Source organism: Camelus ferus, chromosome 33, assembly GCF_009834535.1.
Source record: "Camelus ferus isolate YT-003-E chromosome 33, BCGSAC_Cfer_1.0, whole genome shotgun sequence".
Classification (NCBI taxonomy): domain Eukaryota; kingdom Metazoa; phylum Chordata; class Mammalia; order Artiodactyla; family Camelidae; genus Camelus; species Camelus ferus.
In genome coordinates this window covers 19,861,628-19,884,593 of record NC_045728.1, presented here as the reverse complement: position 1 = coordinate 19,884,593, position 22,966 = coordinate 19,861,628, and the positions used below count along the sequence as shown (strand labels likewise).

At 38.0% G+C, this 22,966-nt stretch overlaps 1 protein-coding gene across 4 annotated transcripts in view; it reads left to right on the top strand.

Annotated features, from left to right (window-relative positions):
• ELMOD1 (ELMO domain containing 1) overlaps window positions 1-22,966 on the top strand; it is a 73,698-nt gene that overhangs the window by 33,701 nt on the left and 17,031 nt on the right. For 3 of the 4 annotated variants that reach the window (XM_032472342.1, XM_032472340.1, XM_006188997.3), the window contains exons 3-7: window positions 5,795-5,940; window positions 6,078-6,106; window positions 6,947-7,044; window positions 12,395-12,524; window positions 21,703-21,836. In XM_032472342.1, the coding sequence (XP_032328233.1) occupies window positions 5,795-5,940; window positions 6,078-6,106; window positions 6,947-7,044; window positions 12,395-12,524; window positions 21,703-21,836 (537 nt within the window). Of the gene's footprint in view, window positions 1-5,756; window positions 5,941-6,077; window positions 6,107-6,946; window positions 7,045-12,394; window positions 12,525-21,702; window positions 21,837-22,966 lie in introns of all 4 variants that reach the window. The other variant, XM_032472341.1, reaches the window with a different exon arrangement.

Here is a 22,966-nt window from a genome sequence, read left to right as displayed (position 1 = left end):
TGCCCCCTGTCTCTCCCGGAGGCTCCCCAGGATCAACAGCTGGGTCCCAGGGCCCGTGAGGTTTTGTGCGGCCCCTTTAAGAGTGGAGTGTATTTCCCACAGCCCTCTGGCTCCCCAGGAATTAAGTCCCACTGATGTTCATACCTAGATGTTCCGGGAGCTCATCTTCCCAGTGCAGGACCCTCGGACTGGGGAGCCTGATGTAGGGCCCGGACCCCTTGCTCCTTGGGGAAAATCTCTGCCATTGTGATTATTATCTTTAGCTGTAGATCTTTCCTGCTTGTCTTCTGGTCCTTCTCATCAGTTGCTGCTCTCTGAATAGTTGTGATTTTGGTGTGCCGTGGGGAGAGGTGAGCTCAGGGTGTTCCTGCTCTGTGACCTTGGTCATTCCCCCTGTCTAAATGCTTTTTAAATGTCAAAGCATAATCTGTTTGCTGCTTCCCTTACAAATAAGTTAATAAAAGTGTTATCCAAATAGACAAAGACCCTGAATTTTAAAAAATGTCTTATAAAATGTATGTATTTAATCATTAAAAGTTTAATTGAATAGTGATGTCATTCATAATTTAAGAGAGACCCGTGTCTCCTTTTCTTTGAAAAGAAAAGCTTAAACCATTAATTTATTATGTTGGTTTTACCACAGTCAGCTAATCCCTTATATAACATTTTCCTGGAATTAAAGATAGAATTTGAAAGAATGTCTATCCATGATAGGTTTATACCCACTGTTTTGAAAGGCAGCCTGCTCCCTTCAGATGAAGACTGCACTGCCTCACCGCTGCTCAATGCGGGAAATACTCTTGTTTTTCTAGAGGCTTGCAAATGATTTCTTTGAGTTCACATTTCCGGTTGATGTGACAAGTCCTCTGCAGCCTCTCTTCCTAGTGGAATGCTCATTATAGAGAGGGTCCCATTTACTAGGCCAAATACCTGTTGACAAGTTAATTTCCAACTGCCAGTGCCCCTAGTTGGGAACTTCAATAGAGCAACTAAAATATTTTAAAATATCATTTTAGAAAGTACAAGAAATGCTGGAAGCATTGAACACTCTGTTGTTCTTTATGGCTGTTTAGATGAAACAGTGTTTTGCTTAGGAAACTTGGTTTGATCCAAGAATTGTGGTTATTTTGTATGTCTCCTTCCTCACCAATAGTGTCCTTCTTGTTTATTACAGGACTTCTTCAAGCAAGAATTAACTTTCATTAGCAAATTCATCAAAACTGTTCAAAATAAGCCTCTTTTCTAATTATTCCAAAAGAAGACGTCAGAATCACAAATTTAAGATGATGGAGTAGTGTTGCAGTACAGGTACCCATGACCCCTCACCCCCAAGGCGGGAGCCTACGGGGTCCTAGTGCATCCCCGTCCCTGCTGAATGGATCCCTCTAACAAAGAACCAGGAGACAGGAGCTCACTTTGATTTGGTAGCAGAGATATGATTCGTTTTGAGTAACTGACATTGGGTGACTATTCTTGTGCAGGCTAGAGAATGAATGTTAAATAATGAAAGTGATCGTAATTGCCTCATGGAAGGACAATGCTGTGAACTCAGCCATAAACGTCACGCTGCAGCATATTAATAAGTGGTAGTAACAGAAAATGTTGGAATTAGAACGTGTGCAAGTAGTTATTATTAAATCGGATTCTCCCAGTGCTTAAGCAAGGCATTCATCTTAGGAAGCTACAGTAAGTCCTTCGGAACACTATCAAAAAGCTGTGAGTCAAAAAACCAGAAACAAACACAGAAAACTGCTGTCTGTGCAGATAGTTATTAAAAATAGGAGCTGGTGATCAGATCTTCTCTTTGTAGTCTTGAGAATTTGATTGTTGTTCCAACAAAATGTAACAGATCTTTTCACTAGTGATTTGAGAATTCTCCGTCAGAACTAAGAAAACTAAGTCTAGTGTTACGAAGAAAAAAAGCAAAATATTCCCCTAAATAAAACTGAGTTTATTGGTTTGATGACTCAGGCCAAGAGTTAAAAACAAGGAGAGCTATAAACCCTCTGAATATAGGATTCCTGGGGGAGGGCATAGCTCGGTGGTAGAGCACATGCTTTAGCATGCATGAGGTCTTAGATTCAACCCCCAGTACCTCCGCTGAAAAAATACATAAATAAACCTAATTAAACCCCCCGCAAAAATTAAAATAAATAAATGAATGATTGTAGGGTTCAAATGGTGGAGAGAGCATGGTAGTAACTCTTCTAAGGGTAAGAACAGAAGGATGGGGGTTAAAGAAAGCAAATGGGATCTGCCTCACAGGTACTTTTGAGATGCCTTCACTCCATGCATGCAGTCAGAAACATAAGGACATAAAGGAAATTAAAAGGAGGAAGGGTATATAAACCCCAAAGTTCCCAAACTCAGGTCAGAAACAGACACACCTTTCTTCCCTCCTCCCCTTCCTTCCTTCCTTCCTTTCTTTTTTCCTAAACTAACTACTGATTAGCTTAAGAGCATTTAAAGACTTACTTCTTCATTTCTTCCTTTTCAGGGTAAACATTCCAAACCAGTTTAACACTCTCCCAAAATATTTCATCAGGTTGATCATTCACATCTGGACCGTCACAGTTTTTCCATAAACTTTACAATTGAGGCCCTTAAATAGGTCCAGACATTTAAGAGGTGGGCTCCTGGCAGCACCGGATGGTGGAGAACAGCCACCCTGAGATGCTCACACGGAGGTTTTGCTGATCTGGTCCTTTCATGAGGAAGCAACTTGGATATTTGTTCTGTCATCAAAATAAGCCTGCCAAAGTAAGGGGTAGGCATTTCCGCCTCTGGTATTTCCACCTCTGACCATGCCTTAGGCTTATGATCTAAATGCAAAATAAATTATATCTGTCAAAGCCTTGTTTGATCTGATGATCTGGCTTGAAAAAAATATAATTCCCAGCATAGCAAGAAATACAGCGCCTAGCATAACAAGGTGGCCTTTTAATGAAGTAATTGTGGGCATGTTGGCCCATTAGAAAAACAAGGGGAAAAAAATCAAAACACATTCTGGGTAATAAAGAGCATGATCAGGACTACTGGCCCAGAAATTATGAAAGGGTAAGGAAGCCGTATGTAAGTGTCAGGTCACAGGATACACAAATGGGCACTTCCCTTTCACAGTTTGTAATATTGTTTCTGCTACTGTGTGAGAGGGTTGTGATCCACCTCTCAGAGCAGTGAGACTTAACAAGTCATGTGTCATCTCTGACCCTTCACTGTGGATTTCCACTGGGTTCCCCTGTCTTTGACAGTGTGCGTATCCCCAGGGGGCCTGAAAAAAAGACAAAAGAAAAGCAATAGAACGTGGTGTCTTTTCTCTTCTTTTATGTAAGGCTGTCTTGATGCAAAACAATTCCCCGGGCATTTTCTTCGCATGTGGCATGTGCGAGAAGGCCAGTAGGAGGAATTACAGATGGGCCGTAAGTCACTTTACATCTAGGTGCTTCCTGCCACCTGGGATGACACCTGTAGGTCTCAGGCCACATCTCTGTATAGATCTGATGAAGAAGTTGCATGGGGGAAACTCAGTAGTTTGTAGTTTGACTTGGACCCTAAGTGGGGAGAACACAAAGATACTACTTAAAGAAAAATCAGAACCCTTTTCTCTAGGAGGATTTATACTGTAAGAACCTGATTATCATGGAGCCCAGATGCACAGACTTAAAAGAGGCTTCATCTGAGGAGCTAGCCCACATGCTAGGCAAACTTCACCGGAAGTTGCACATGGGTACCACAAGGGCAGATACTATGTAAAGCTTTATCCTTGACTTAGTGATAGAATTAATCCCAACCAGTTATTAGTATGCTGATAACCAGTGAACAAATGTATTGCTCAATCTTTTTTTCTGGCATAACTATCCAGTAGTTGGAAAAATGGAAAATTTTTCCCAAGAGAGCAACTTGAGGTTTTGTAAAATTTCTCACTCATCTAATTAAAATGTTCCACCAAATTTATTTGTAGGCTCACTTTTTGGAGGGAAGCTGATAACCTAAATCCTAACAGATCTTAGAATGTATTTGACTAAAACAGTTGAATTTCAGAATTTACAACAAAGTAAATCCATTTTTTGACTTTCAGCAGACTCTGACGTCACATGGAAATTTCATATGTACTTTTGTAATGGTTTTGGTGATCTTTTTATACATTTTAATTGTTGTTAGAACTTTCTTTTTTCTGAAATCAGGTAACATATATATATTTTGAAAAGAAAATAAAAATTACTCATAATTCCATTACCCAGAAATACTACTGTTAACCTTTTTGTTGTGTGTCCCACCAGTCTTTTTCTCCTTGTTTATGTCACCATCACATTTTTTGTATTATTAAAGAAAAAGTAGATTATTCCATACATGTTCTTTTCTAACTTTTCCCTATTTGATAAGCATATTATGGACATTTTCTTGTATTATTAGATATTCAAGAATATAACTTTATTGCCTACAAACAATTCTGTCATATCTTAGTGTAGCAGTTTGGTCACTTATGTTTCCTCCATTCCTTTTTCATTTATATGATACAGACTTCATCCCTTTGTACAAGTAAGCCTGTTGGAATTGCTGGTTTTAACACAGGCTGTTCAAGGTATTGGAGCCAAAGCAATTTGAGCAAAGGAACACAATCAAGGTGTTGGTTGGAATTCAGGGATTATTCACATCATTGAGCCTATTAGTTAACTACACTAACTCATGTGGGTCACCTTATGTTAGAGCTGGAGGGAATTACTGAGTATTTGAGGGAAAGAAATATCTTTTAGAAATGACACCAATAAGATGTAACACATAATCCTGCCTTTTAGGAACACACAGTATTAAGAGAAGCTGGGAAGGTGGGTTGAGTGTAAGTTCCTGCATGATAAGTTCTCTTCTGTAGCCTGAGTCGTTTTGAGACGCTGAACAATACCACGGAGTAGTAGACACTCAACGTATTAAAAACTAAAAGTTGGCATAAAACACAAATTCATGTGTGCCAGAGACATTGTGAGTAAGTGCACGAGTGGTGTGTGATTGTTAAGGAGCGAGTTAGGATGCGCAATAAAGAAAACTTTATCAGGAGCCAAGAACGAACTTGCTAAGAGGGCGAGTTTGGGGAAGGTTTAAATCGGAGAATGTTGGGGGCCTAAAGGCCAGCCTGCTTGTTGAGTGAACTAACGAGGAAGCTTCTGGCCCATCCAAGAAGTGTTGGGATTGGTCAACAGGAGACAAGTGGCCACAAAACCAAGTTCGCAAAGAGGACAGCAGTGCCTAAGGGAAAACAGGGGAAAGGGGGAAAGCATGGGAGCAGAGGAAGAGATAAAACGGAGGCGGAAAACGAGGCACTAAGGATAAGGAGCGGCCGGAAGCGAACTGGGGCGAGCCGAGGCCGTTCGTGGAGGCGGAGGGTGGGAGCAGCCGTAGCGCGTCCTTTCCCCGGCTCTGAGGCCGACGCGACTTCTAACGCACAAGGATTCTGTTTCCAAGGTACTGATTTGTCTTCAAAATATTTTTAGGCAAAAGTAGGGGCAAAAGGCCTCCGTGCTTCACCCCCAGGTTGTTGGAACACCGGACTTAGTAGAATAGGGCGTTCTGCAGCTCGCGGGCACGGTGTGCGTCCTTCCCGACCCTGGGCTCCTCCCCGCGATGGGCTTCGTAGCAGCTTCAAGTAAAACCATGTGGGATTAGAAAAATGAAATGTGCTTGTAAACCCAGAAGGCTAACGGTTGCTTTTCTTTCTGGGCTTCTTTCCTTGCTGGTGGTGGCTGCTTTCGGTTCTTTTCCAGAGTTCTGTTGGAAGGCTCCTGTCTTTTGTTTTTGGCAGAATGTTGATCCAGGTGTGCCTGTATTTTTACTGTAAATTTTTGTGGCGCTGCCTGAAATTTGTAATGAGAAAGCTGACTGGGAGATGTGAACTGCAGCGGATCTGTTACAGTACCAAGCCTGGAGCTTCCAGAACCATGAAAATCGGTAAGCACGAGACAAAGAAATAAGCACAATGTGGGCTCTCTGGGATTGCGGATGCGGTGTTGTATTTCAGTGTAGTAATTACAAACCACTTGCAAAAGATAATTTTTGAATGGCTTGATTTATTATCTCTTTTACAGAGACATCACTGAGGGATTCAAAAAGTAAGGTAAGTAAAATTGTTTCTGTATTTTTCAGCAGCTTTTTTACATGGAGGTTTACCTTCATCTCAAAAGGTAAAAATTTTAAGAAACAAAAATATATCTTTGGCTATGAATATTAATGCAAACTGAGAAGAAAGAATTGGTTTCCTCTCACAAGCCACTGTCCTTTTTACATGAGAGCAGTTACTCATGAATTTCTAGGCAGATTTATGATGCAGGTATGATTTCATTGTGGAAATAATCCTTTTTTATACCTCTTTCCAAATCATAAACTAAATTCCTTGAAAATAAGAATAGTATTAACTCTGGTATTTTTCCTCAATATCCAAATCATTTAACTTTATACTCAAGGTTTTCCAAGAAAATCAAAGAAGCCACTATGCTAGCATTTATAGTACATAGGTAAGCATCCATTTAAGAGAAAAATAACCTGTTTTTTCAAGATTCTTGAGTATTTAATTTAATTTTGGCATCCTTAAGACTGTATTGCCTGTGTACTTCAGTCATAGACGTAATGCCCATTAACAAAGGAAACCATGTATGTTGAGTGAGAAAAAGAAAATACAATGTATTTCAGTATAAGTATCTTGAAATAGATGAAGATGGTTAAAAAGGAAACTGATTTATTTTTGTTTTATGTTAATAACCTTAATCAGGAAAATTGCACTACCCCCATTTTGAAGATACCAAATTTACTAGAATTCAAATACGAAATCAGTTTTTGCTTTTAGTTTGCTGTCTTCCTTTAGAAGCTTTAAACAAATACTTGAAGCCCCTATTTAAATAGACTCCACTTAAGACACCAGCGTTCACGGCCAGGGAACCGACTGAAACTTGTTTTCCAGCTGTTGCAGACTTCAGTGAGCGTTCACTCCGACGCTATCGAGAAAACCATAGAAGACATCATGGAACTGAAAAAAATTAACCCCGACGTAAATCCACAGTAAGTAAATATAAAATGAGTCACATGGCCACGTGTTTAGTATTTCTAAATACTCTCTCGCTAAATACGCTCTTAAATACTCTTTCTCTTCCGCACCCCAGTCATCTGCAATATTTGACTTTAAGATGGAAAGTAAAGAAAAAAGTGCCTTTTTCATCTTTGTAGATAGCAGTGTTGTAATTCTGTTGTGATTTATCCTCATGCTTCTGAGATGCAGTGAATGTAAGAAATGATGGAGGACCTGACAGCAGAAGATGAAATAAAGGGCGCCCATTTGTCAACAGTCGCTCCATAGGATGCCTGTGTTTTACATTAACAGTAAATGTTCAAATTGTAAATGTGCCTGAGCTGATTCTGTCTCATAAAGAATATTCCTTCAGTTCATGACAAGCTGATAATCTTGGAGACAGTTTCTACCTGCTTGTCAAGAAGACAGGCATGTGTGGGAGGGAGAGAGGGTTTTTATATGAAGACTTTAGAACTTTGTAATTTAGTCATCTTGGAAGTATTAAATTGCACTTGGCAATGGACATGACATTTAAAATTAGCTTTATATTTTCCACTGGGTACAGGAATTTTTCTGTAAAATTTTAGGCTAAGGATAAGGTAGAATAAATTCCACATGCAGAAATATTCAGAGACGGTTTAGGTAGGTAACAATGAAACTGTCTTTTAGATGTGCACATTCAAGAACGTCGGATGTTATAGCTGAGAAAAGCTTTTAATTGCCAAGGACAGGGAGCTACAGTCGAAGGGAATTTCAGAGTGCACTTTACGTAAGTCTATCTCTTGGAGGGATTCCAGGTACCAGCTAATTGAGGCTCATCACAGAACTCCATTTCCACATGGTCTCCGTATCATTCTTCTGCAGATGCTTCAGCTAATTAGCTGCCTTTTCCTTATTCAGCCACTAAATGTGATTTCATTATACAGTAAATGTCTTTTTGAAACCTTCTGACATATATTTTATTTCTCAGGGAAGGTGGTAAGAATGCGATTCATTTTAAATTAAGTTGAACCAAAGATTTAAGATTACAACTAAGCATGAGGGATATATTAGACCTATAATCATATTTACAGATTGAGTTAGATTAAATAGCAAATCTTTCCTGTCTTTTTTATGAAAGCTATGTATTTCAATCAGAAGTATTTCCTTGCCATCTGTTCTTTTGATTTCCTTTAGGGAGAAAAAAAAACCCTTATAGGTAGTGGATTGTGTTTTTACATCTCAGTGTAGATTTTAGTGCTTCCCCCCCCCCCCCCCAGATTAACACTTACAAAATGTGACTTTTTGAAAAATTAAATAATTTTCTGGAAAAAAAATCAGGAAATAGAGAGGACTGGGGGAAATGCTTTGTAATTTATCAAGCCATAATTACTACTCACACTTTGTTTTAATCACATTTTTCCAAGTGTAGCGTGGTGGTGGTAAGAATTACTGCAGTAAAATTGAATTGGCTCCCTTGTTCTCTTCTTTTTTATTTCTCCCACTCTTTTCTTTCCCTCAAAATTAACTCTTTTCTCAGTCCTGTGTTGGATTTCTGGGTGATGAGTGCCCCTGTGCCCTTTTCCTAAATTTAAATATCCGACTTAGTTTTTTGGTGCTATGGTAACAAGTAATTATAAGGGCCATTTCACTGAATGCTCAGTTTTGGTTGAGTTTAGAATCCTGGGTTATTGGACACTGCCCTCTATGTTTGGAGTAAGTATACCATCCTAAAACTTATAATTTTCTATTGCCCCTGAAATAAAAGCAAAAATAAGCAAATGGGACCTAATTAAACTTACAAGCTTTTGCACAACTAAGGAAACCATAAGCAAAACAAAAAGACAAACTACAGAATGGGAGAAAATATTTGCAAACGATGAGACTGACAAGAGCTTAATTTCCAGAATATATAGGCAGATCATACAACTTAATAACAACAACAACAACAAATAAACAACCCAATCCAAAAATGGGCAGAAGACCTAAACAAGCAATTCTCCAGTGAAGACATAAAAATGGCCAGTAGGTCCATGAAAAATACTCAGTGTTGCTAATTATCAGAGAAATGAAAATCAAAACCACAATGAAGTATCACCTCACACCAGTCAGAATGGCCATCATTAGAAAGTCCACAAACCATAAATGCTGGAGAGGGGGTGGAGAAAAGGGAACCCTCCTACACTGTTGGTGGGAATGTAGTTTGGTGCAGCCACTGTGGAAAACAGTATGGAGATTCCTCGAAAGACTAAAAATAGACTTATCATATGATCCAGCAATCTCACTCCTGGGCATATATCCAGAGGGAACCTTAATTCAAAAAGACACTTGCACTCCTGTGTTCATAGCAGCACTATGTACAATAGGCAAGACATGGAAATAACCTAAATGTCCATCGACAGTTGACTAGATAAAGAAGGGGTGGTATATTTACACAATGGAATACTACTCAGCCATAAAAAAGAATAATGCCATTTGCAACAAAACAACATGGATGGATCTGGAGAATGTCATTCTAAGTGAAATAAGCCAAAAAGATAAAGAGTACTGTACGATATTACTTATATGTGGAATCTGAAAAAAAAAAAAGACAAATGAACTTACTTACAAAACAGAAACAGACTCACAGACATAGAAAATAAACTTAAGGTTACTGGAGAGGAAGGGAGTATGAAAGGATATTTGGGAGGCTGAGATTTGCAGATACTAACAACTATATATAAAATAAATAAACAGCAATGTCCTACTGTATAGCACAGGGAACTATATTCAATATCTTATAGAAACCTATAGTGAAAAAAATAGGAAAATGAATATATGTATGACTGAAGCATTATGCTGTATGTCAGAAATTGACACAGTTTTGTAAACTGAATATATTGCAATGAAAAAAAAAAGAAAAAAAAAATTTCTTTTGCTCCCAACTTTAGACTTAACCTCTATGCATCTCATCCCCCCCACAAAAAAAGGAGGAAACTGTCATTGTGATCATGATGACCACCACTCCAACAAAAAATGTTTTAATTTAGTGAGTGAAATAGGAGTAGGAATATATTGGACAGTAACTCTTGGGTTGATTTATATGAAATTGCTATTGTTGAACCACAAAAGTGAATAACTGTAAAGAACTTAACAGGAATAAACAAAGGTGAAATACTACCTTTAGATTTAAAAATGCCATCGGATGAGTACAGAAGAATAATTTATGTGACAGTAGTTTGTAGGAAAAAAAGACCTTGGGGATGACTTAGTCACCTGTTTAATAAACTCGTCATGTTATGTGGCTGCTTAAAGAGACCCTATTTTATATTCTATGTTGTAGGAGAGAAAACCAGTGTTCAGATCACAGGGAGTAGTGATCCTCTGTATGTCACGCTTGCCAGACTGTTTTCTGTTCCAGTGATGTTTTAAGGGGACTGTTAATCAAACTGTACATTTAGAAAAGACTAAGCAAGTTAGTAAAACATCTGAAAATCATGTCCCATGAGAAGGAATCGAAGGAAGAGAGGTTTTTTGTTTTTTTGGTTTTTTTAACTCTGGAGATGGGACTAGAAGGAAGAATTCTTGTCTTAAAGTAAATAGACATGGCAGGGAAAAGGGGAAATAAATTTGCTCTGAGAACAGCATTTGAACCACTTGGTAATAAACAAAATCAGTTTTCCTTATTATTATCTTTTAGCATAAGAAAAAGCATTCAAGGAGAAGGCATGGCTCAGTGGTAGAGTGTGTGCTTAGCATGCATGAGGTTCTGGGTTCAATCCCCAGTTCCTGCATTAAAAAATACATAAAACAAAAATAAATAAACCTAATTACCTCCCCTGCAAACAAACAAACAAACAAAGAGAAGTAAAGAAAAAGCATTCAGACAACTAGAGCAGTCTGAATGGAAAGGGAAACTTTGTAAAGTGTTGAGTTCTCCTTGCCTTGGCTGTCAGGGGCGCTCCCAAGCCGAGGCGTGTTTGTTGTTGTTTTTACTTGTTTTGAAGTTTTTCTGACCCCTAAACCCCTAAGGGTTATTTCACTATTTCTCTTTTACTGTCTCTCTGTCTCTGTCTCTGTCCCTGTCTCTCCCGCACACACACATACACACACTTATGAGGTGTTTGTGATATAACTCCTAAGGGAGGTCAATGATCCCTAAGAACCCATGATCACCTGTGTTTTCCACATCTACTTTCAAGCCACCTGCATAAAGAGCTCCCTTGGTTTGTTTAAATTTTTAATTGAGGTACAGTCAGTTTACAATGTTGTGTCAATTTCTGGTGCAGAGCACAATGCTTCAGTCATACATGAATATACACATATTCATTTTCATATTCTTTTTCACCATAAGCTACTACAAGATATTGAATATATTTCCCTGTGCTATACAGTATAAACTTGTTTATTTATTTTATATGTATTGGTCAGTATCTGCAAATCTCGAACTCCCAGTTTATCCCTTCCCACGCCCTTTCCCCCGGCTACCACAAGTCTGTATTCTATGTCTGTGAGTCAGTTTCTGTTTTATATATCAGTTCACTTGTCTTTTTTTTTAAGATTCCACATATGAGTGATATCCTATGGCATTTTTCTTTCTCTTTCTGGCTTACTTCACTTAGAATGACATTCTCCAGGGTCATCCATGTTGCTGCAAATGGCATTATGTTATCATTTTTATGACAAGTAGTATTCCATTGTGTAAACATACCACAACATCTTTATCCAGTCATCTGTTGATGGACATTTAGGTTGTTTCCATGTCTTGGCTATTGTAAATAGTGCTGCTGTGAACATTGGGGTACAAGTGTCTTTTTGAATTAAGGTTCCCTCTGGATATATGCCCAGGAGTGAGATTGCTGGATCATATGGTAAGTCTATTTTTAGTCTTTTGAGAAATCTCCATACTGTTTTCTATAGTGGCTGCACCAAACTACATTCCCACCAACAGTGTAGGAGGGTTCCCTTTTCTCCACACTGTCTTAAGCATTTATCATTTGTGGACTAATGATGGCCATTCTGACTGGCATGAGGTGATACCTCATTGTAGTTTTGATCTGCATTTCTCTGATAATTAGTGATATTGAACATTTTTTCACGTACCTATTGGTCATTCACAGGTTTTCATTGTGTTTTTAATCCATATTGTTTCCATTTGGATTAAGGAAGGGCTGGAATGAGAAGTGAATTTTAGCCAAGTTCCACAACTGTCCATGTGGAGTTTTAGTAAGAAATTGTGCTCCTATTAGGTAGATCTATTTGAGCAATTTCCTGAATATTATATAAATATGAAAGGCCCCATTGTATTTGAATCAAGTGAACAAATGCCAAAGAATATGTTTTGTTCTTCCTCATGTGTGTTTCTTCTATTTTTTAACACCTTAGGTTGGGAATCTCTCTTCAGGCTTGCCTTCTGCAAATCGTTGGGTACAGAAATCTTATTGCAGACGTGGAAAAACTGCGCAGAGAACCATATGATTCTGATAATCCCCAACATGAAGAAATGCTTCTGAAGGTTAGTCCTTGAGCACATTTCAGTTCTTTGCCGAGGTCAGCTAGTGTTTGCCAAGGTACTGCTCTGGACATGGGGGGCGGGGACATAAAGATGAGTAAGATACAAGCACTGAACTCACTGGTAAAGCCTGCTTTTCTTACTGATTCCGACATTGGATGTACATTTTTCATTAGAAAATTCACGTGAGACGTTAACTATGAAGCCAGATTTCTTTTGTAATCTGAGAAAGCATCAGAGGTGATTTCCAGGGGCTCTCATATTTGGCTCAAGTTTAGATTGTTTAATTGTGTTGAAAGCCAATAGGAGAAATAGCATTTGTCAAAGACTGACCTGGGATTTCCATTTACGACTTTTAATAGACATCAAAGAAGATGAAGTTGGTTTCTGCTTCAGCAATAGCCCCCATGGGAAATTACCCAAGATCTTAATGCTGATTATTTATTCATGTAACTTGGAGAGTTTTAGAAGAGGAGGTGAAGGTTTATGTGTGGTGTATTAAAGCTGTGAGAAGAATAATAGGCAGTTATAAATATTCCATTGTGGCTATCAAAGCAAATCCTTAAAATTCTTATATGATCTGAGAGTGTATTAGGACACGTGAATAAAACTATCTTAAAATACTGAATTTTAAGTTAAAAAATTCAGACAAAAAAAGATAAACCTTTAGGACTATTCATATGAAATGTTTTATAAATTTGTTTCTGAAAATGTATGCTTTTTAGGATGGAGTGCTCCATTGTCCTTTCCTAGAATTCAAAAAGGCAGTAACAAAATTGGGGAAAAAAAGATGTTTATCTACCTTAACCTTGTGTTGAAAAATGTCAATAGAAGCTGTGAGTTTTTAAACGTATTCTGTTGTGTTTTTTGGGAAGGAGCAGGTATTTTTGTGTGTGTAGGTACTTAAGCAGATGACTCATTTGTCTCTACTAAATAGTGCTAGATTCAGTATGAATCATTAAAATTAGAGAAGTCTCATTTTTTATTGAAGTACAGTCAGTTACAATGTGTCAATTTCTGGTATACAGTATAATGTCCCAGTCATGCATATGCATACATACATCCATGTTCATTAGAGGTTATTGAAAGATACTGATTATAGTTCCCTGTGCTATATATATTTATCTATTTTTATAATTGCTAAGAATTATGTCAGAGAATGTTTTGCCTATATTTTCTTTTAGGAGGTTTATAGTGTCCTGTCTGGTATTTAAGTCTTTAAGCCATTTTAAGTATATTTCTGTGTATGGTGTGAGGGAGTGTTCTAACTTCACTGATTTACACGCTACTTTCCAGTTTTCCCAACATCACTTGTTGAAAAGACTATCTTTTCTCCTTTGTATATTCTTGCCTCCTTTGTCAAAGATTAATTGACCATAGTTCTGTGGGTTTATTTCTGGGCTCTCTGTTCTGTTTCATTGATCCATATGTCTGTTTTTATGCCAGTACCATGCTGTTTTGATTACTGTAGTTCTGTAGTATTGTCTGAAGTTTGGGAGGGTTATTCTTCCAGCTTCTTTCTTGTTCTTCAGCGTTGCTTTGGCAATTCTGGATCTTTGTGATTCCATATAAATTTTAGGATTATTTGTTCTAGTTCTGTGAACTATGTCAGGCTAATTTGGTAGGGATCACATTAAATCTATAGATTGCCTTGGGTAGTGTGGCCTGCCTCTCTAAGAATTTGTTTATTTCTTCTAGGTTGTCCATTTTATTTGCATATACCTGCTCATAGTAGCCTCCTTTGGTTCTTTGTATTTCTGTGGTGTCAGTTGTAACTTCTCCCTTTTCATTTCTGATTTTATTAATTGGGGCCCTCTCTCCCTTTTTTGATGAGTCTAACTAAAGGTTTATCAATTTCATGTATTTTTTTAAAGACCCAGGTTTTAGTTTCATTGATCTTTTCTAATTTTTTTACTCTCTATTTTGTTTATTTCTGCTCTTATCTTTATGATTTCTTTCCTTCTACTAACTTTGGGTTTTGTTTGTTCTTCTTTCTCTAGTTGCTTTAGGTGTAAGGTTAGGTTTTTTGTTTGAGTTTTTTTTACTTCTTAAGGTAAGACTGTATTGCTGTAAGCTTCCCTCTTAGAACTACTTCTGCTGCATCCCGTAGGTTTTGGGTCATTGTGTTTTCATTTTCATTTGCCTCTAGGCATTGTGTTTATTTCCTCTTTGATGTCCTCAGTGATCCATTAGTTGTTTAGTAGCATATTGTTTAGCTTCCACATGTTTGTGTTTTTTTCAGTTTTTTTCTTGTGGTTTGTTTCTAATCTCATAGTGTTGTGGTTGGAAAAGTTGCTTGATATGATTTCAGTTTTCTTAAATTTACTGAGGCTTGCTTTGTAGACCAGCCTGTGGTCAATTCTGGAGAATGTTTCGTGTGCACTTGAGAAGAACGTGTATTCTGCCTTCAGATGGAATGCTCTATAAATATCCATTAAATCCATCTGGTCTGATGTGCTGTTTCAGGCCTGTGTTTCATTATTGGTTTTCTGTCTGCATGATCTGTCCACTGATGTAAGTGGAGTGATACGTCTCCCACAGTTCCTGTGTTATTGTTGATTTCTCCTTTTATGTCTGTTAACATTTGCCTTATATATTGAAGTGCTTCTATGTTGGGTGCATATGTGTTTACAGTTGCTATATCTTCTTCTTGGACTGATCCCTTGATCAATATGTAGTGTCATTATTTATTTCTTACGACAGTCTTTACTGTAAAGTCTACTTTTTCTAATATAGGTATTGCTACTCCAGCTTTCTTTTGATTTCCATTTGCATGGAATACCCTTGTCCATCCCCTCACCTACAGCCTGTATGTGTCTCTAGATCTGAAATGAGTCTCTTGTAGGCAGCAAATATATGGTTCTTGTTTGTATCCATTCAGCCAGTCTGTATGTTTTGGTTGGAGCATTTAGTCCATTTACATTTAAGGCACTTATTGCTGTGTATGTTCTTATTGACATTTTGCTAATTGTCTTGGATTCGTTTTTGCAGATCTCTTCCTTTTCTTCTTTTGTTCTCTTCTCTTGTGATTTGGTGACTCTCCTTAATGTTACGCTTGGATTCCGTTTTGTGTGTGTGTGTGTATATCTATCAGATTTTTGGTTTGCAGTTACCATGAGGTTTTGGTATAGCACATATATATGTGTGCTTGCTTTAAGTTGCTGACCTATTCATTTCAAATGCAATTTAAATACCCTGCATTTATACTCTCCTCCCCTCATGATTACTGTTTTTGATATCATATTTTACATTTGTTTTGTGTATCCCTTAACTGCCTGTTGTGGATACAGATGATTTTACTACTTTTCTGTCTCTTCACCTTCCTCCCAGCTTGTGCATAGATGATTTCCTACCTTTACTGTAGGTTTGCCTTTACCAGTGAGTTTTTCCGTTCTGTAGTTTTCCTGTTTCTAAAGTTTTGGCTTTTTCTTCTCCACCTAGAAAAGTTCCTTTAGCATTTGTTGTAAAGCTGGTTTGGTAGTGCTGAATTCTTTTAGCTTTTGCTTGTCTGTAAAGCTTTTGATTTCTCCATCAAATCTGAATGAGAGCCTTGCTGGGCAGAGTATTCTTGGTTACAGGTTTTCCCCTTTCATCACTTTAAATATATCACGCCACTCCCTTCTGGCCTGTGGACTTTCTGCTGAAAAATCAGCTGATAGTCTTATGGGAGTTCCTTGTATGTTATTTGTTACCTTTCCCTTGTTACTGTTAATAGCCTCTCTTTATCTTTAATTTTTGTTATTTTAATTATATTATGACTAGGTGTGTACCTCTTAGGGTCAATCCTATATGGGACTCTTTGTGCTTCCTGGACTTTGGTGACTTCCCTGTCCCAAGTTAGGCTATTTCAGCTATGACCTCTTCAAATATTTTCTCAGGCCCTTTCTCTCTTCTCCTTCTCAGACCCCTATAATGTAAATATTAGGGTGCTTGATTTGTCCCAGAGGTCCCTTAAACTGTCCTCATTTCTTTTCATTCTTTTTATTTTTTTCTGTTCTGTGGTAGTGATTTCCAATACTCTGTCTTTTAGCTCATTGATCTGTTCTTCTGCGTCATTTAGTCTGGTTCCTTCCAGCGTATTTTTCATTTCAGTCATTGTATTCTTCAACTCTGGTTGTTCTTTATATTTTCTAACTCTTTGCTAAAGACTTCTAAATTCTCACTCTGTGCGTCCATTCTCCTCCCAAGTTCTCTGATCGTCTTTACAATTATTACTCTGAACTCTTTCTCAGGTAGATTGCCTATCTCCACATCACTTAATGCTTCTTATGGGATTTTAATCTTTTCCTTTGTCTGGAACATATTCCTCTGCTGCCTCATTTGTCTAAATTTCTATTTGTATTTTTTGTATGTGGTAGGTTAGTTGCATTTTTCAGTGTTGGAGAAGTGGTCCTCTGTAGGAGACATTCTATGCATCCCAGCAGTGCACAGCTCTCTCATCACCCAAGGGCTAAGGGCCTGCTGGTCCCAGGTAGAATGTGGCCTGCATTTGTGGACTGGTTCCACAGGCTGCAGGACCATAGTTTTCTTGCCTTTAGTGCCTGCCTCCTGGTAGGTGAGGGTGGTCTAGAGGCTTGTGCTGACTTCCTGGTAGGAGGAGCTTGTGCCTGTCCACTAGTGTGTGGAGCTGGATCCTACCCCACTAGTGGGTTGGGCTTTGTCTAGGGGCATGTCTAGAGGCGGCTGTGGGCTCAGGAAGTCTTTTGGCAGCCTGTCTGCTGATGGGTGGCATTGTGTCCCCGCCCAGTGAGTTGTTTGGCCTGAGGAATACCAGCGTTGGAGCCTACAGGCTGCTGGGTGGAACCAGGTCTTGGTGCTAATGACCCAAGCAAGATGTCAGCCTTGAGGGTAGTTCATGCAGGTGAATTCTCCCTGTTATGTCTGTCACCAGCTTTTATGCCTCCAAGGTGAGCCGCAGCCACCATCACCTCTCCAGAAGACCCTCCAAGACCAGCAGGTAGGTCTGGACCAGGCTTCTGTGAAGTTACTGCTTTTGTTCTTGGCCCTGGTGCACATGAGATTTTGTATATCCCCTTTAAGAGTGAGGTCTCTGTTTCCCCTAGTCCCGTGGAGCTCCTGCAGGTAAAACCCACTAGCTATCAAAGCCAAATGCTCTAAGGACTCCTCCTCCCGATGATGGACGCCCAGGCTGTGGAGCCTGACATGGGGCTCAGAACCCTCACTCCCCTGGGAGAACTTCTGCAATATAATTATTCTCCAGTTTGTGGGTCACCGACCTGGCGGGTATGGGATTTGATTATATTGTGAGTGCACTCTCTCCTATCATCCTGTTCTGGTTCCTTCTTTATGTCTTTAGACTAGAAGATCTTTTTGGTAGGTTCCCATCTTTGTTACTGATGGTTGTTCAGCAGTTAGCTGTGATTTTGTTGTGTTTGTGAGAGGAGGTGAGCTCGGTGTCCTTCTACTCTGCCATCCTTAATCCAATAATCTCTGATGTGACTTTAAAAGGGATTGTTTTTTAAATTTCCTTTTCTGATATTTTATTGTTCATGTAAAGAAATGCAGCAGATTTCTGTTTGTCAGTCTTGTATTCTGCTACCTTGTTGAATTCATTTATCAGCTATAGTAGTTTTTGTGTGGAGTCTTTAAGGTTTTCTGTATATAGTATCATGTCATCTTCATATAGTGATACTTTTACCTCTTCTCTTCCAATTTGGATCCCTTTTATTTCTTTTTCTTGTCTGATTGCTATGGCTAGGACTTCCAGTACTAGAAAGGGCTCTTAACTATTGCGCTATGCAGTCTCTCAAGGGAGAAACGTTGTCTTATCCACATTTGTAGTTTCAGAGGCTGGCCCGTGGTTTATGTTTAACTTCTTGAACTTAGGCTTCTTCATCTTTCAAATGGGTATTCATACTCTTGTTATCTATTTCATAACATTGTTTAGAGCTGGGGTAAGCAAACTAAGGCCTGTGGGTCAAATCTGGCCTGCCACCCATTTTTTTGTAGGTAAGTTTTAAGAACATATGCACACTCATCCATTCGTGTGTTGTCTGTGGCTGTTTTTGTACTACAATGGCCAAATTAAACAGTTGTGGCCGTGACTATATGGCAACCAAGCTTAAAATGTTTACTCTCTGACCATTTATAGACGGAGTTTGCTGACCCCTGGTTTAGAGACTTGAGTAATATATTGCTGTATTGTTTTATTGCTTTGATTTATAAATACAGGAGACCATTATCAGTGTTTCTACTTAGAGCCTTAAACTGTGAAAAAGAAATCTGGATTTTATGATCACTTAAATGCAGGCTGGGATAAAACTGATTAACATCACTTTCTATTCGTGTAGCACTGTCCATATGTTATTCAGATGGAGTTTCTGTTAAATGCTTTTTAACCAAATTAATAGTAAAGGCAAAATTTTAGGTGAATTCATGTACTTAATAGAAAAATATATATAACCCTGAGTTAAAAGATCTTCTCCTGATGGGCAGAGCTGCTTCTCCTTGAATGAATAGATGGACAAATGCCCCTGTTCTTTCTGTTTGCAGCAGACCTGAGACAGGGCAGAAGTGTTCAAATAAGGTTGCAGTAAAGACTGAGTGCAAGGATGAGAGATCAAACAGAGAGCACAGGCCATGAGTGATGATGGGCTGACACAGCGTGCAGGTTCCACATCTGTAGCTTGTCATCTCCCACGGGAACCACCCTTCCTAGCTCTGGTCTCCTGCACTTGGCAGGTGGCTTTGTAATAACTCTGCTCCCAGTAGCGCAGCCTTAGGTGGGGAGACTCCTCAGAGCCCCCTACCAAGGCGCACTATCTTAGCTCAGATGTTCAGTCAGCTTCCTAGGTGCAAGAAACAGCTTCACCTTTTAGGGCCACCCTGCCTCCTCCCATTACTTTTTCAGGGAAGACCCTGTCTGTCAGAAGGGAATCCAGTAACTCAGGCATTCTTACAGGAAATGTATACTTGGTAGCACTTCACAAGAGTGTTTTAGCACAATTGACTTTCATTTTCCAAGCAAATGACCCTCATTAAAGCAGACACAACTAAGAACTTAACTAAGAACACTTTTTAGCCATTAACCTAGTCTTTTGTGATACATGAAATTACTAAAATGGAACTTCTTTTTTTAAAATTTTTAATTAATTAATTTATTTATTTATTTATTTTTATTGAAGTATAGTCGGTTTACAATGTGTCAGTTTCTGGTGTACAGCACAATGCTTCAGTCATACATGAACATACGTATATTCATTTTCATATTCTTTTTCACCGTAAGCTACTACAAGATATCGAATATAGTTCCCTGTGTGGAATTTCTTTTTTTTTTTCCCTCCTTTTTCAGTTTTATTAGGTAGAATTATTACAGTTCGGCTGCACATGCACATTGTATTGCATGTAAATACATATATACGGTATACTGTGAAATTTCTCTTTGAAGCATTTTATTACTCAAATCTTTTACTCCCCTAAACTAAATATTCCCCAGATAAAGGTTGATAACCGAGCTGTAGAAATGAAATGGTTCTTGTTGCCATTTTGCTCCACTCACTTGATGAAACCAAATATTTTTAGACCTGAGATTACTTCAAATTATTGTTCAAATGAATGTGATGAGCTTTACTATTTGTTTCCATTGTGGCAGTAACCAAATAAGTTCCTAAAGGATTTTTTAAAAGAGACCGTTTCTTTAAGTTTTTAGTACTCTTCTGGTGAATTCAAACATTCTCGGTTTTGATGAATACAGAGAACTGGCAAATTCTTATATGAATAATATAAAAAGATACTTACATGCATGTTTGGTATTTTGCTTTCAAGCATTTTAGATTTACTTTCCTTCCCCTGAAATTTTTCTCCTGCCCTTTAGATTGAATTTAACTATTATGCTGCTAACATAAAATATCATATCATTTGAATAATAAGTAATTTTGGATTAATGCCTAAAATAACTTTGATGAATTACAACTCTTTTTTGTCTTTTTATCACAACTCTTTTTTTGATAGTATTTCCTATCATTGGACATTGCTTTTTTTTTTTAACATTTTTTATTGATTTATAATCATTTTACAATGTTGTGTCTGGACATTGCTTTATAATGTGTCAGATGTGACAATTTGCTATAAAGCAAAATGTTTGTGTATTACTGTTCTGTTTAAGGTTTTAAATCCATGTAACATAGAATTAGCAATTTTAGATTGCTGAATTATTTCTGAAATAGTGATAGGAAATTTTACATTTGTATTTGTCCCTGTCTATAATGAAGATATAACGTAAAATATTATAGTCTAAAAATTAAATTTGTTTACCTGCCCATCTTTATTTACTAGAAAGAACTAATAGTTTGAACATCACATATTTATACATTTGTGGGTCTCAGTCTTTTTCACTCTCTCAAGTAATTACATGTGCCGAAAATGTCTTTCTATAGAATATTTGAAAAGTAGAACCAGTTTCTTACGCGGTGAAGAGCATCATGCTTAAAATTTATATTTGTCCATTAAAATACAGTTGATCATAATGTAAATTATTTTAGGTAACTCTTAAAGGGGATTGTATCTTTTGAGGTTTATTCATGAACAGTTCTGATCTTTATTCAGCTGTACGTTGCTTGTTCTCGCCCCTGTAATAGGTGAGAAATGAAACTCACGTCAGTCCACTTTTCTTTCTATTAACAATTCTGCTAAAAGTTCTCTATAAAGTTAGATAATCATTGTCTGAGGTTTGAATAATGCATGGCCTCAAAACTGTCCCTGTTCTCCCTTCCCATATATATACACACACACTTACACATATATATTTCTGATTAGAAACTAAAACAGAAAGGTTAAAAGCACTGTAGTATATATGCAAGTATACATTGCATTGCCCTCAGAGCAATGACATGATCACACGTCGTTCAGCCTCTGGAAAGTTCCACTGTATTCTTATAAGAAGATGGGAGTGAAAAGACAAATAACCTCTTAGTTTTATTATGAAATAGTTTTCATTTCCCAGGCTCTCTGAAAAGGTTTTAGGGCCTCTCCGAGGAGTCTTCCGATCATACTTTGAAAAATGCTGTCATAGATAATTGAAAGATGATCAGATCTTCAATTGTAATGTATTGGCATATATTCAGCTTTGCAAAGGTCCTCCTAGTCACGTACTTTACTAAATTTGAGGCATGAAGAATATTATATGCGTATATCAGCAGGCTGATTTTTTTCTTGTCTTCAGTTGTGGAAATTCCTGAAGCCCAATACTCCACTGGAGTCCCGGATTTCTAAGCAATGGTGTGAAATCGGTTTCCAAGGTGATGATCCTAAAACAGATTTTCGAGGAATGGGACTTTTGGGACTGTACAATTTGCAGTAAGTAAAATGAAGGATGGTTGAATTTTAAAGCGATATTACGGTCTCCTCGTATTGAAATGGCAAAGTTGAGTCATTAGTCCCAAAAGCAACTTCCCAGAAGACTCTAAGAAAACACTCAAGTCCTCTGACTTGAACTCAGGTTCATAAAATTTAAAAAGCTACTCCCATCTTCCTTTTATTTGGCAAACTTGATGGATTCTTTTAAGCAAATCTCAAATTTGTTTTTAATTTTTTATTATGAAAAACTTCAATTCTATACAAAAACAGAAGGAAGATAATAAAGAACCCCCTTTGTCCTGATCTCTCAGATTCAGTAATTATTGAGGCTTTGAAATACTTGCTATATTCTTGGTTTTTTTTTGGTAGAAGTGTGTTAGTGAAAATGCTATACTTTTTGTCATTTCATGCTCATATTTCAACATGCAGCTCTGAAAGACATGAATATTACTTTACATTAGCCCCAGTGCCATTATTACACTGAACAAAATGAACAATGATCTCTTGGTATCATCTGTATCCTGTTCGTATTCAAATTTCCCAGTTCTCTCAAAAGGTCTTTTTACAAGTGGTTTGTTTTAATCCAGTTTCATATAAGACCTACACATTGTATTTAGTGATTCTATCTCTCTGGTCTCTTTTAATTAGAGCAGGCTGTCCTCCTCTGTCCTCTCCTTTTGCCTCCTCTACCACATCATTAACTTGTGCAAGATTCTGGGTCAACTGTCCCATAAAATGTCCCACAATCTGGAATTTGTCTGTTTGCATTTGTACCCGTCCCCAGTGTGTCCTGAAAGTCAGAGATACTCAGAAAGGCTTGAGTAGATTCATGTTGACATCACAGTGGGAGGCCCGCAGCATCCACGCTCTCAGTCCTGTGCTGAGGTGGATCAGAGGAATCATGGTCTGATGGCCCCATTGTGAAGCCGCCCGTCAGCCCTTTAACCATTTCCTCCCGTGGTCATCACTGAACCAATTAATTGTAACAAAGACCGCTTTCCTAGTTCTGTTATTCTTCCCATGGTTGGTGGCTGGAATTCCATAAAGACAGTTTCCTTTATTATCTGTGGTTATTTGGTTTCTCTAAAATACAGGCAAGACAGCTGCTCAAGTAGATAAGGTGCCAATTT